The 13,162-nt window shown below is 38.4% G+C and overlaps 1 protein-coding gene across 5 annotated transcripts in view; it reads right to left on the minus strand.

Annotated features, from left to right (window-relative positions):
* The window catches only part of Enox2 (ecto-NOX disulfide-thiol exchanger 2), a 320,995-nt gene that overhangs the window by 57,819 nt on the left and 250,014 nt on the right, over positions 1 to 13,162 (minus strand). For all 5 annotated transcript variants that reach the window (XM_052171208.1, XM_052171207.1, XM_052171205.1 and 2 more), the window contains 2 exons: positions 11,551 to 11,706; positions 1,953 to 2,159 (listed from right to left, as the gene is read on the minus strand). In XM_052171208.1, the coding sequence (XP_052027168.1) occupies positions 1,953 to 2,159; positions 11,551 to 11,706 (363 nt within the window). The remainder of the gene's footprint in view (positions 1 to 1,952; positions 2,160 to 11,550; positions 11,707 to 13,162) is intronic.

Genomic DNA, 13,162 nt, shown 5'->3' on the forward strand with positions numbered 1-13,162 from the left:
TTCTCTATTTTTTATTTCTTGGGAAGTAAAAACTCAGTTGCTAAACCTTTCAACGTTTACTAACAACTATCCCAACCCTCTTTCATGTCTGCTTAATGCACAAATTACCACTTGGGGTTTCTTGACTGTTTGCTAAGGCTTTCCACTTCTTTTTTTGTAATTTTGCTCATATGTTTCTCTGTTCTGTTATCTTAGTTACTCTTCTATTGTAATAAGACATGACAACCAAGAAAACCTACAGAAGAAAGAGTTTACTGTGGCTTACAATTTCAGCGGGTGTGTTTCTGATCATTATGGTGGATGAAATGGAAGCAGGAAGGAAGGCAGAAGGCACTGAGCTGGAGCTTCCTTATCTGTTGGGCCTTATTTGGCCAGATGCTGAGGCCTAGTGAGGGGGCCTGAACCTTTGCTCGAGTTTAGAGACCTGTCTCAGTCACTTTCTTACTGGAATGACTCAGCATGACCTGCTTAAGCTCCCTTTGTCCAGCTACTGGTGAATTAGAATAACTTTGTTGGCACTGTCAGGCACCCCTTACCCTCCATCACCCTTTCCTGCCCCTATGTCATCTCACCTCAGCAGAAAACTCCACCTCCTCTCTCAACCCCATATAAACAAAGGACTGATACAATTAAAGGAGTTCCTGCTTTGACAAACTCCCAGCTTAGGCTTGGGGTGGTTATTCTCTGCAGGAGATCCAAGCCACAATACTCACCATCCCAAGGAGACTGGCTGGGCAGGGTTCTCTCCTCTCACCTGGATCTGCTCTGCTGGCAGAGAGCTGGCACTTATCCAGGAGTAGTAGGCAGGGAGAGCTAACTGGGAAGGTCGTGAGCTTTCCAAACCTCAAAACTAGCCCCCATTACATACCTACTCCAACAAGGCCATACCTCCTAATCCTTCCAGAATAGTTCTAACAATTGGAGATCAAGTATTCAAACATATGAGTTTACAGGGGGGGGGGGGGTTGCATTTTCATTCAAGACACAATAACTGATCACCAGCAAATATCTTCTTTTCGTTAAAAGAATGGTGCAACAACAACCTTTCTCTGCCCACAAGATGGTTCAGTAGGTTAAGACACTTGCTGTCAAGCTTAAGGACCTGAGTTTGATCCCTCGAAACTCAAATGACAGAAGGAGAGAACTGATTTCCTGTAATTTGTGTGTTTGTATGCTAACACACAAATGCACACAGATACACACACAGCAGATATATGTTAAATACAATTTAAAAATTTATCTTTTTGCATATCATTCTTAGGATTCAGAAAAAATTCATATTGTTCCATCCCCTTTTCACACCATTTTTAGTTGTTTCCTTTCCCTATGGTATTTGTTACTATTGTTATCACTATTATTAGCAGTAAGTATGCTTCATGAGATGGATGCAGAAGCAGGAAGCATGGGTTCCAGAATCGTGTAATAGACATCATGTTAAAGTACCAAGTAAGGTGGGAACTTTCATGAAAGGGTACCAAAAACCATCTCGGGAACAGATTGGACAGATAAATTAGAGAGTTTCCAAAGAGTTCATACTTGAGCTGCAGCACTAGGGTATGAAGATGTGTGTGTGTGTGTGTGTGTGTGTGTGTGTGTGTGTGTTGGACTGGCATGGGCAAAGTAATTATAGCAGAGGGATAGCCATAAAGTATTGTGACACATTCCAGGACCTAAATTTTACTGTGTATTTGGGACATGGGTGTAGGAAAAATTGGGATGTGGCAATGAGATGCAGATCCTATCATCCATATCTTTAATGTCACAAGACATGCAGAACTGCTAATGGCTTTAAGGAGGAAGGCTGGAGAAGAGGTAACATGCTTTTTCCATTTTTTTTTAAGGCAAAGGGAGTCCCTTTTAGCTTACACACTGCTGCTAATGACTCCAATGACTATGGTCTCAGATCTCTGCATTGTGCCCTATGAGCGCCATGGCCACATATCAACACTTACCAGACAGATAGAGGGCTTTGTCCACCATGTATTCTTCAGTAAAGCGAATGTGACAGAAGTTCTTTTTGCTCTTCCGGATAGCAATAATCTCTCCACACTGCTCAAACATTTCCACAATGATCTGCTCTGTCCCATTTTCAGGCAGGCCACCCACAAACACTGTCTTGCAGCCTGGTGGTCTTTCTCGTGTTGCAGGTGGTGGGAGATCTAAATTTAAAGGCAAAAGCATCTGAAATAACAATACTCACTTCAGCTCTTTAAAGCCTGGCTTCTTTTCAGAGACAGTCCTATTGCTCCCCACCCAAAACTTTAGCCTCCATGGTATTTATCTCTGCTCTACAGAAAATTTATCACGAACCTGAAAAGCATTGGTGACTGTGATTGCTATGGAACAAAGGTCCCTTCTGTCTGTCTGTCCCATCTCAAGATCTTTAGTTTAGTCCCTTATGTTTGCTGTGATAAACCAGTGATGCTGTTATTATTTTTGGTCGTTTGTATTAACAATAGTAAGTAGGGGAAATCTCATTTAGATTAACCAATGATATTCAGGAGCCTGTTCACCTGAAGTCCCTGATAGTCTGCTTAGTTCAGATGGTAGTTACCACATTCTATTTATTACTTATCGAAGGAAGTGGTTCATGACTAATTTGACAATTACAAGGTGAATACTTACAAAAGCTTTTATAGTTGATAGAATGGCACAGTTCAACAAATTAAGAGTACAAAGCATTCATTTTATATTTTGAGGATTTAAAAACTATAAATACAAATAAGCCTTTCCTCTAATTTCTTGCTGGAGTAGTCAGTCCCAAAGCCAATCTTGCAGCATTTAAGCATATAAGACAGCAGAGACTTGAAGCTTGCCTAGAAAACCATTAACTCAAGTGAGATAACTCCTGCCACTGAGAGTCATTAAAAACTTCCCCAATGAAATGATTCTTCCTCTGTTGAAAACCTTCTTTCCCTTCCTTGTATCTACAAAGCTTGTTCAACCCGTCATCTCCGTTTTACTCTTTATATGTGTCAAAGCATTTTTTAAGTTAAATCCTATAGTTCAAACCCCAATAAAACAAAGCATGCTGGCCATGTTTTTTTTTTTCCTTCTCTTCTAGTTTGTCTGCAAGGATTTACTTTGTGTAATCCATCCTTTCCATTCAGTTCTCAACAATACTCTCAGCTCAAGATTTGGAGAGCTCAATAATCAGGGATTACAGCTCCCCTGTGAAAATGAATGAGCCTCCCTCACAGATGATGATGAAGAATCTGTCTGACTCATATCCAAGCTGGCAAGCAGTTGATTGAGAGTTTCCTTGGTTAGCATTATCCATACTTACTTTGCTGTGTTACTGCTGCACATCTTACTGTCGTGGCTGAGAAGAGGAGATTTTCCTGATGATCTTTCCCACTTACATAGTTGATAAAGAGCATGAAGGAAGAACTTACAAATTGCTAACTATTGAATTCTGTAATTTTAAGAACTCACCATTTTTTTCCTTGAGTGTTTCACATGAGAGGCTTAGGGAGAAAGAATTCTATCAAGTGAGCAGGAGTTTGAACTATCTTACTTATGACTATTAAGTGAGGTTGTTCTTTAGCAGAAAGGTAGGAAAGGGCTTGAGAATTGCTTTATACTTAGGATTTTGAGTTTTTAACAACTAGAAAATAGTGTCACCATCATAATTCCAGTTATTCTTAACTCTGATAGTATGAAATTAGGATTTAAGCAAATAATACCTGGCCCCACACCAATAAGGTCGATTTAATTACTCCTGAGTGCACTCTATGCTTTATTTTAGCTTATCAGACAGACTTAATGTGTAGGTAGGGTTCAGAGCCACTACACATTCTAAACTTCTGATATTACAGAGGAAAAATCTTGGCTGGGTCAAATGTCTCATCCAAGGACACCACATTAGATAAAGACATCTTAAACTCGGAACAGGGAAACCGGCATTTAAAGCTTATTCTGTATCTTGTGGCCATGGAGAAGTTACACAGCCTATGAAAACTTCTGTTTGCAATCTATTCAATAGGGATACCATTACCTACCTTAAATTTTTGGGGGGGTGTTAATATTGATATACTACATTCTCTATCTTGGATGTTGTGCAAACCCTAGTACTTCTTGGCTTCCTAATAAACAGTGCCTACTTCAATGTTAATATTTATTATTGAACCCAGGTCTCTTAACTCCAAATCTGGGTTTTTTTTAATACCTTATCACAAGTCTGGAGTACACTGTTAGTGAGGACCTAGACTTGTGATACACAAGCCTCCTTGATTTACCCAGATAAATCTGAGCTTGAGGAAGTTTTGGTCATCGAAGTGCATGCAGCTTTGACCACAGAATACAACCAGCCACTCTATATACACATAATGAACTTTCAAGACCATCTGTTTAGATAGAGTTGTTTTCAAACAAAAAGCTTTAGAACAAAATCCTATTTTAGAATAAAAAATGCTTTTGGAACTTATTTTTAAAGGAGCTGTATGATAAATAATATTCTGTGAAACAAATATCACCTTAATTACATGACTTGAATTTACTTTATGCCTACTGACAGACTAAGGAATATATGGTTATTCTGGAAGTTATATACCATACCCAGAATGTAAATGTTCATCCCCTGACTACATTTGTGGGGCTTAACATTTTGTGATGAAGCCATTATTCAGGTGCTGTGATTCTTCTATGGCAACTTCTGTTAAGTAACAAAGCATAAAATCCACTAGGAATAATGTTAAGAATGCCAGGCATGGATTTATTTTGCTTAAGTAAATATAGAAGACCTTTTTGATACCATTTGCTGAGATTTAAATGTATGCCTATAAGTAGGTAACAGGGTACTGTCTTCATTAAAAGAAAGTATCTGTTTTTAATTAACAGTTCAATGCTTTTGTTTTCTAGGCCCAATTTCCCAATCCATTGCACAGCAATGAGAACTCCATAGGAGAACAAATTTCAACTCTGCCAATTTATCAGGTAATGTGCTAGGCTGGGTAGTGCCTAAATCATCACTCAATATAGAAACAAAGAAAATTCAAGTAAAGATTTAAGATAATTGGGAGAATAAAGAAAGAGTCTTTGGAAATGGAAAAAGAGCATTAACAACAGTAATTACATCCAAGCATCCACTCTGGGAAGCTGTGGTAAGACTATTAATATTAGGAAGATCAGAGTCCATTGCTGGTCTTCGAGAGGGGAGGCAGAGAGCACTACAAATGACCCAAATACCATTTGCATGACATCCTAATTTTCAGAGGAGTATCAGAGAACGCTCAGTTGGTTTGTCAGAATGTATGCCATGAGAAGTCTGTGAGTAGATTTTATTAGACAGCCAAAGAGTGAAGCCCTTACAGACAATCAGTGGGTGGTCAGATGTATTTTTAATATAATCCCAGCTAATGGGAAACAATCAGAAGACTGGCAAATTGTTATTAATGTTCAATTTACTCATTTATTTTAATTCTCTTTATAGACTCCAGCCTTCAGAGGCAAAATGGCTTCTGTCTCTTTTGATATGGTGAAATGAAAAGCAGTATTGCCTTTTGTGGCTCGTGGGTGTTTTCACATGTGTTTGCACACAGAGGGCAGATAGCTTTCCAATCAGTCATTCTTCATTCACTCTTAATTCCAATAGATTCAAAACGTTACCTGTCCATACAGGTGCTATAGCTGAAGTGAAAAAAACATGACCAAACTGACTTCCCTAAAGAGATGGTATTGCTTTCTTTTTTCCTTGGAAACAAAAATAAACCCTTCAATTAAGAATCAGTAATCTGTTGCTAGTAACCTGTGGAAAAAGTGTATGTGTTGCACAACTATTTTTTTTGCTATACTCCAAATCCTGGAAACAGGAGTCTAGTGCTAGGTCTGCTCTGCTTTAGTAAATTTCACTGAACTTTTAGATTAGGTCTCATCTTACCTAGTCCAGATCAGAGAGGTTCAGTTACTTACCAACATCTCATGGCTAAAGAGAGGTAGAAAACTAAGCTATGAAATAAGGGCTGTGCTATTTCATAGACAAAGTACTCAGCTACTAGTATATTCTGCATGATCTACCAAACGTAAAAAGCTTCATGTATAATACAATCTGCTTTTGATATTCAAGTATATTTTGAGGAGTTTAACCTTGAGAAATATTTATAGTGGTAGCTTTTTAAAAAGTAGTAATCATAGTTTTATGGCTGAGTGAAGCTATAGGTATCCAGGCTAATATAACCAGATATCCTTAGTTTACAGATAAAGACACTGAGACAAAAGGGAGTAAAATGACTGGCCAGGGTCTCATAGCACATTAGTGACAGAGATGAGTGTGGAACATTAAAAAGGGTAGACAATTGAGCACTCAGGCATTGAAAGCTGTTAGTTGTCTTAAACGAGGGGCATGTTCTTATAAAAGCATCAGGAAGGATTTAAATGGGAGGAGGGCACAGAGACAGTATCCAAGTTAACAAAATCAGAAATGAAAAAAGAGATATAACAATGGAAACTGAGGAAATTCAAAAAACCATCAGGTCCTACTACAGAAGACTATACTCAACACAACTGGAGAATTTGGAGGAAATGGACAATTTCCTAGACAGATACCAAATACCAAAGTTAAATCAGGATCAGATAAACCATCTAAATTGTTCCATAACCCCTAAAGAAGTAGAAGCAGTCATTGAAAGTCTCCCAACTAAAAAAAGCACAGGACCAGATGGCTTCAGTGCAGAATTCTATCAGACCTTCAAAGAAGACCAAACACCAATACTCTTCAAACTATTCCACAAAATAGAAACAGAAGGAACACTACCCAACTCCTTCTACGAAGCCACAATTATGCTGATACCAAAACCACACAAAGATACAACAAAGAGAACTTCAGACCAATTTCCCTTATGAATATCGATATAAAAATATCGATGTAAAAATACTCAATAAAATTATTGCCAACCGAATCCAAGAACATACCATAATGATCATTCACGACCATCAAGTAGGCTTCATCCCAGGGATGCAGGGATGGTTCAAAATCCATCAATGCAATCCACTACATAACCAAACTCAAAGAAAAAACATTAGATGCTGAAAAAGCATTTGACAAAATTCAGCACCCTTTCGTGCTAAAGGTCTTGGAAAGAACAGGAATTCAAGGCCCATACATAACATAGTAAAAGCATTATACAGCAAACTGGTAGACAACATCAAACTAAATGGAGAGAAACTTGAAGCAACACCACTGAAATCAGGGACTAGACAAGGCTGCCTTCTCTCTCCATATTTATTTAATATAGTACTAGAGCAATTAGACAACAAAAGGAGGTCAAAGGGATACAAATTGGAAAGCAAGAAGTCAAATTATCACTATTTGCAGATGATATGATAGTATACCTAAGTGACTCAAAAAACTCCACCAGAGAACTCCTACAGCTGATAAACAACTTCATTAAAGTGGCCATATATAAAATTAAATCAAATAAATAAGTAGCCTTCCTATACTCAAAGGATAAAGAGGCTAAGAAAGAAATTAGGGAAATGAACTCTTTACAACAGTCACAAATAATATAAAGTATCTTGGTATGAATCTAAACAAGTGAAAGATCTATATGACAAGATCTTCAAGTTTCTGAAGAAAGAAATCAAAGAAGACATCAGAAGATGGAAAGATCTCCCATGCTTGTGGATTGGCTGGATTAATATAGTAAAATGGACATCTTGACAAAAGCAATCTACAGATTCAATGCAATCACCATCAAAATACCAACTCAATTCTTCATAGAGTTAGAAAGAGCAACTTGCAAATTCATTTGGCATAACAAAAAATCCCAGGATAGCTAAAACTATTCTCAACAGTAAAAGAACTTCTGAGGGAATCAGTATCCCTGACCTCAAGCAGCACTACAGAGCAATAGTGTTAAAAACTGCATGGAATTGGTACAGTGACAGGCAGGTAGATGAATGGAATAGAACTGAAGACCCAGAAATGAACCCACAGTCCTATGGTCACTTGATCTTCGACAAAGGAGCTAAAACCATCCAGTGGACAAAAGATAGCCTTTTCAAAAAATGGTGCTGGTTCAACTGGAGGTCAGCACGCAGAAGAATGCAAATCAATCCATTCTTATCTCCTTGTACTAAGCTCAACTCCAAGTGGATCAAGGACCTCCACATAAAACCAGACACACTGAAACTGAGAGAAAAGAAACTGGAGAAGAGCATTGAGCACATGGGCACAGGGGAAATTTCCGGAATAGAACAACAATAGCTCATGCTCTAAGATCAAGAATTGACAAATGGGACTTCATAAAATGGCAAAGCTTCTATAAGACAAAGGACACTGTTAATAGGACAAAATGACAACCAACAAATTGGGAAAAGATCTTTACCAACCCTACATTTGACAGAGGGCTAATATCCAATATACAGAAAGAACTCAAGAAGTTAGACTCTAGAGAGCCAAATAATGCTATTAAAAAATGGGGTACAGAGCTAAACAAAGAATTTTCACCTGAGGTATACCAAATGGCTGAGAAGCACTTAAAGAAATGTCATCAAAGGGAGGAGAGGCCCTTGGTCCTGGGAAGACTTGATGCCACAGAGTAGGGGAATGCCAGGACAGGGAAGTGGGAGGGTTTTTTGGAGGGGAACAGGGGGAGGGGAGATGGCTTATGGGAATTTCAGGTGGAGGGAACCAGGAAAGGGGAAATCATTTAAAATGTAAATAATGAATATATCTAATAAAAAATAAATGGTAGGAGGGGAAGAACTGAAAACACCAGGAACAAATTAAGTATTTGGCGGATTTTTGTTGGTAAGGAATACACAGAATTTTATGCATTCTCTCTCTCTCTCTCTCTCTCTCTCTCTCTCTCTCTCGATATTCTTCTATTAATGTGCTAACACCTACCTGTTTTGGAGATAGGGCATTTCATTGAACCTAAAGCTCACTGATTGGTTACAGTGGTTGGCCAGCAAGTGCCTGGGATCTGCCTGCCTCTGTTTTCTAGTCTGGGGTCATATCATTCCCAGCTCCTCTGTGGTGCTGGTGATCTGAACTAAGGTCCCCAGGCTTTCATGGCAAGCACCTGTCCACAGAACCTAGCCCCTTCTTTCTTTCTTTTTTTCTTCTTCTTCTTCTTCTTTTTTTTTTTAAAGTGTTCGGGTTCCTCAGCATGTAGCATTTTGATATTCTTTATCTGGCTGGTCTGAGTCATTCTTATTTTTTTAAATCAGTTAAGGTTTCAACAAGGATAAGTGAATCATTAGTATTAAATACAGCAGGCAGATAAAGTAAGGAACGAAGAGATTCCATTGGATTTATCATGTAAATATAAATTTATTAGAATCTACAGATTTGAATTTGTTATCTCCCATGCTAAAGTACTCCAGATGAGAGTACATTTGGAACTGGGCTGGAGGTAAGGAAGTAGTTGAATTTGACTAAAGGGTAGGCATGTGGCAGTAGAAAAGATGTACTGAAAACAGTCATGAAGGAAAGGTTTCTGAGGTCAGTAGTTAGATCAGTGGTTCTCAACTGCTTTGGGGGGTGTCAATAACCCTCTCACAGAGGTAACCTAAGACCATCAGAAAATACAGATAGTTACAGCATGATTTATATCAGTTGCAAAATTACAATCTTGAAGTAGCAACAAAAATAATTTTATGGCTAGGGGTCATCACAACATAACGACCTGTATTATAAAGGGCTACTTCATTAGGAAGGTTGAGAACCACTGAGTTAGCTGTGAATTGAGAGTCTCTATTTATGTGGAAAGCATTTTGAAGGACAGTCTGGTGGGACAGAGGAAGGAAATAATGTAAATGCATTTTCTAATATAGCAACAGGAGTTAGTAGCAGTCTGCTTGGTGACTAAAGACACTGGGATTATCTCTGAGTAATAGGATCTTAGTGCTGAGACAGACTTTAGAGTCAGAGGCCAATCTAAGAGAATATATCACAGACAGGAAGGAATAAGTAGTGTGGCTTTTAATCAAAGTCTCATAATAAATTAGGTTTGCTTGGCCCAGGAGGTGATAAGGGGTTCAAGTCACGTCACCTCCCTGTTTTCCTGTCTTACCTTCACAAACAAGTCTCCAGTGTTAATAAAATTGGCATAATTGCCAAACTTGCAGCAAAGAATTAAGAGACAGATATCTTAGTGAGAGATTTTTGTTTACAATTAATCTGAGTGCTTCTTTTTAAACAAAATCCATTTCTAAAAAGCAAATAAACCACTAGTTTGATTTAAGCTTCACGGGAGTGTTATTTTTGAATTCTATTCTAAAGCAGATTCATTCCCAGAAGCCACTCATTTACTGACATTAATTGCCCTGTCAGCCTTCCTTAGTACAAAGATGAAGAACTAAATGATTGGCCCGTTGGGTAAAGTGTTGCTTTCTTACTCTGTAGCCTTTCTAGCCTAGAACCAAGAAATCATAGCTGCAGGTAGAAAGAGATGAAACCGTATTTAAGAAATTTACTTATTTCTTTTCTAAATATATGAAGCTACAACCTCTTTAAGACATGTTTTGATATGAATTTCAGGACTGCTTAACAATGTAGTCTATTCATTAAAAACAAAACAAAGCAAAAACAGGACATTTATCTGATTCTTTGGAGACTTAGAAACCGGTTCCTTAAGCTGAATATCGATTGCACCAACCCTGGACATTAGAGGTTATGCATCATTATATTACCTTAAACTTGAGTGAAATACTGAAAGTTTAGCACAAGCTGCTCACACAATACATGAATGATTAAATTACTAGGACTCTGCATTTCTGCTTTAATACTGGCAGTGTTTACATTTATGGGTTGTTTTTACATGATAAAGGAACAATTGGGCTGTAGACCTTTCCATGACCTAAACACAAAATGGTAAAGGGGGAAAAGAGACATGACATGTATTGGGATAGTCGAACTAAGAATAATATATAGATTTTAATGGCATTGTTTTTCCAGCTATGCATCAATCCAACATCCAGGAATGGCTATGGGAGTTGTAAAGAAAGGGCTACAAAAGGATATCTTATTCTTTGTTCCCTAATTGTCTTTGGACTAAAACACTCTTTTCTAAATTTAATCCTTTTAAATGCTGGCCTCCTAGGTTTCTTATTAGTCTAAAAGATGTACCCTTTAAAAACTTGGTTAAAAAATCAGAGGGCATTAAACTAATTTTTATTTGTAGAAGTTACCAAGAGGACCTGTCAAGCCATCTCTGACTGATTCTAAAACCATCTTGGTTGTGAGCAGGTCACATTAAGTAGAATGATCCTGGCAGCATCTGATTCAGGATGAACTGATTCATATTTATGGTAGAAGATGAAACATTTGTCCAAAGATGCATGTGAAAGGTTCCTATTTATCTTGATAAGGTAAGTTCAATTCATTTATGGTTTAAATACCCAGATAATTTTTTTTTAACCAACAGCTCTAGTCTACGTACTAAAGCAGCAGCTTTCTTGATATGCTGTGCAGCACATGGCTTGAGTCATGTACAGGAATAGCTTCTAATAATTCAATATATGGATCTGAAGAAAAGAGTTTAACCACTACTACTACCACTACCACCACCACCACCACCATCAACAACAACAAAAGCAGGCTAGTACTTGGGTTGGGAGGGAAGAGCGTGCAGCTTTTGCAGTGTATGATCTCCTTTACTACAGGCATATCTGGCGGAATTGGTGGAGGTACTATTCCCAAACCAGGCATCATGGGAGTTATTGGTGGTATTCCAGTCATCATTCCAAGGGCAGGATCGAAGTCTAAAAAAGTAGACAAAAAAAGACAATAAATGATAGCATGCAAGAATGTTAAACATTATAAACATTAAATCAAAGCAATCAAGCGAATGCTTGTTCAGGGTTAAAATTCCCAGTCTTAATTATCATATAGCTGTGTACTTTTCATTCAGGATGTAGGTATTATTTTGTTTGATCCCAGTCTACTTAGTCTTCCCATGTCTGTTTGATATTCAGTATCTTTTATAACACTGCTGTGCCTTGTCTAAGGATCACATCTCTTTTAGTTTCCAGTAGACATCCTTTGCTCCATTTTGGCAAAGCTTCTTGCTGTCCCTGGTACCTTTTCTATCCTCTTACAGTATGGTGACAAACTGTATACACTTTGGGGATTTACATTCTCCTTCTGTCGTTTGCTTAGCAAGATGCACTTCCACTTCCTCAGCTGCAAAATGAGATTTATATCTCCTGCCTTCCAGGGAACTGTGAGGAGGAGATGGGATGATGAATGAAATGTGCTCAGTAGAACACACAACACAAATTGGCTCAACAAACAACTAATCTGTACATATTTTTACATGTTCTTTTCCATGAATGGAATCATCTGAGGATCTCTGAATTCTCCCTGTGCTTCAAGGCTTATATACTTGAAGAGTTCTTTGTAGATTTTTCGGTTGCATTCTTAATTCTGTCTAAAATCTGTCCAAACATTTTGCCACTGAATTCCATTTTGCACTGCTTTTTGTTTTACACAGAGGTGTGACTCTAGGAAGTATGAAGGTGTACAAACAATTTATTTGGTGGGGATTTATTTATGTAAACAAAGTGATCCATCCCTAGTTAGCACCATTAGCATTCTAATGGCACAATCTCATGTGGTATATTGTAAAACCATGTCACTTCAGCTTTCTGTGTGGTTCCCTTTACAGACTGTACTGGGTAGTTTTGTGTGTCAAGCTGTTCTAGAGATGCTGGGGAGGCAGAAAGGAACTACCAAGAGACTCTGTGGTTCAAACAGAAGCAGAACTTTACCACTACAATGCCAAGTATTGAAGGAACCCTGTGTCTGGGTGAATGGACAATATACCCCATCTGTACTGGCTAGTTTTGTGTCAACTTGACACAGGCTGGAGTTATCACAGAGAAAGGAGCTTCAGTTGGGGAAGTGCCTCCATGAGATCCAGCTGTGGGGCATTTTCTCAATTAGTGATCAAGTGGTGAGGGCCCCTTGTGGGTGGTACCACCTTTGGGCTGGTGTTCTTGGGTTCTATAAGAGAGCTGGCTGAGAAAGCCAGGGGAAGCAAGCCAGTAAGAAACATCCCTCCATGGCCTCTGCATCAGCTCCTGCTTCCTGACCTGCTTGAGTTCCAGTCCTGACTTCCTTTAGTGATGAACTGCAACACAGAAGTGTAAGCTCAATAAACCCTTTCCTCCCCAAATTGTTTCTTGGTCATGATGTTTGTGCAGGAATAGAAACCCT

Source organism: Apodemus sylvaticus, chromosome X (assembly GCF_947179515.1).
Source record: "Apodemus sylvaticus chromosome X, mApoSyl1.1, whole genome shotgun sequence".
In the NCBI taxonomy this organism is placed as follows: Eukaryota; Metazoa; Chordata; class Mammalia; order Rodentia; family Muridae; genus Apodemus; species Apodemus sylvaticus.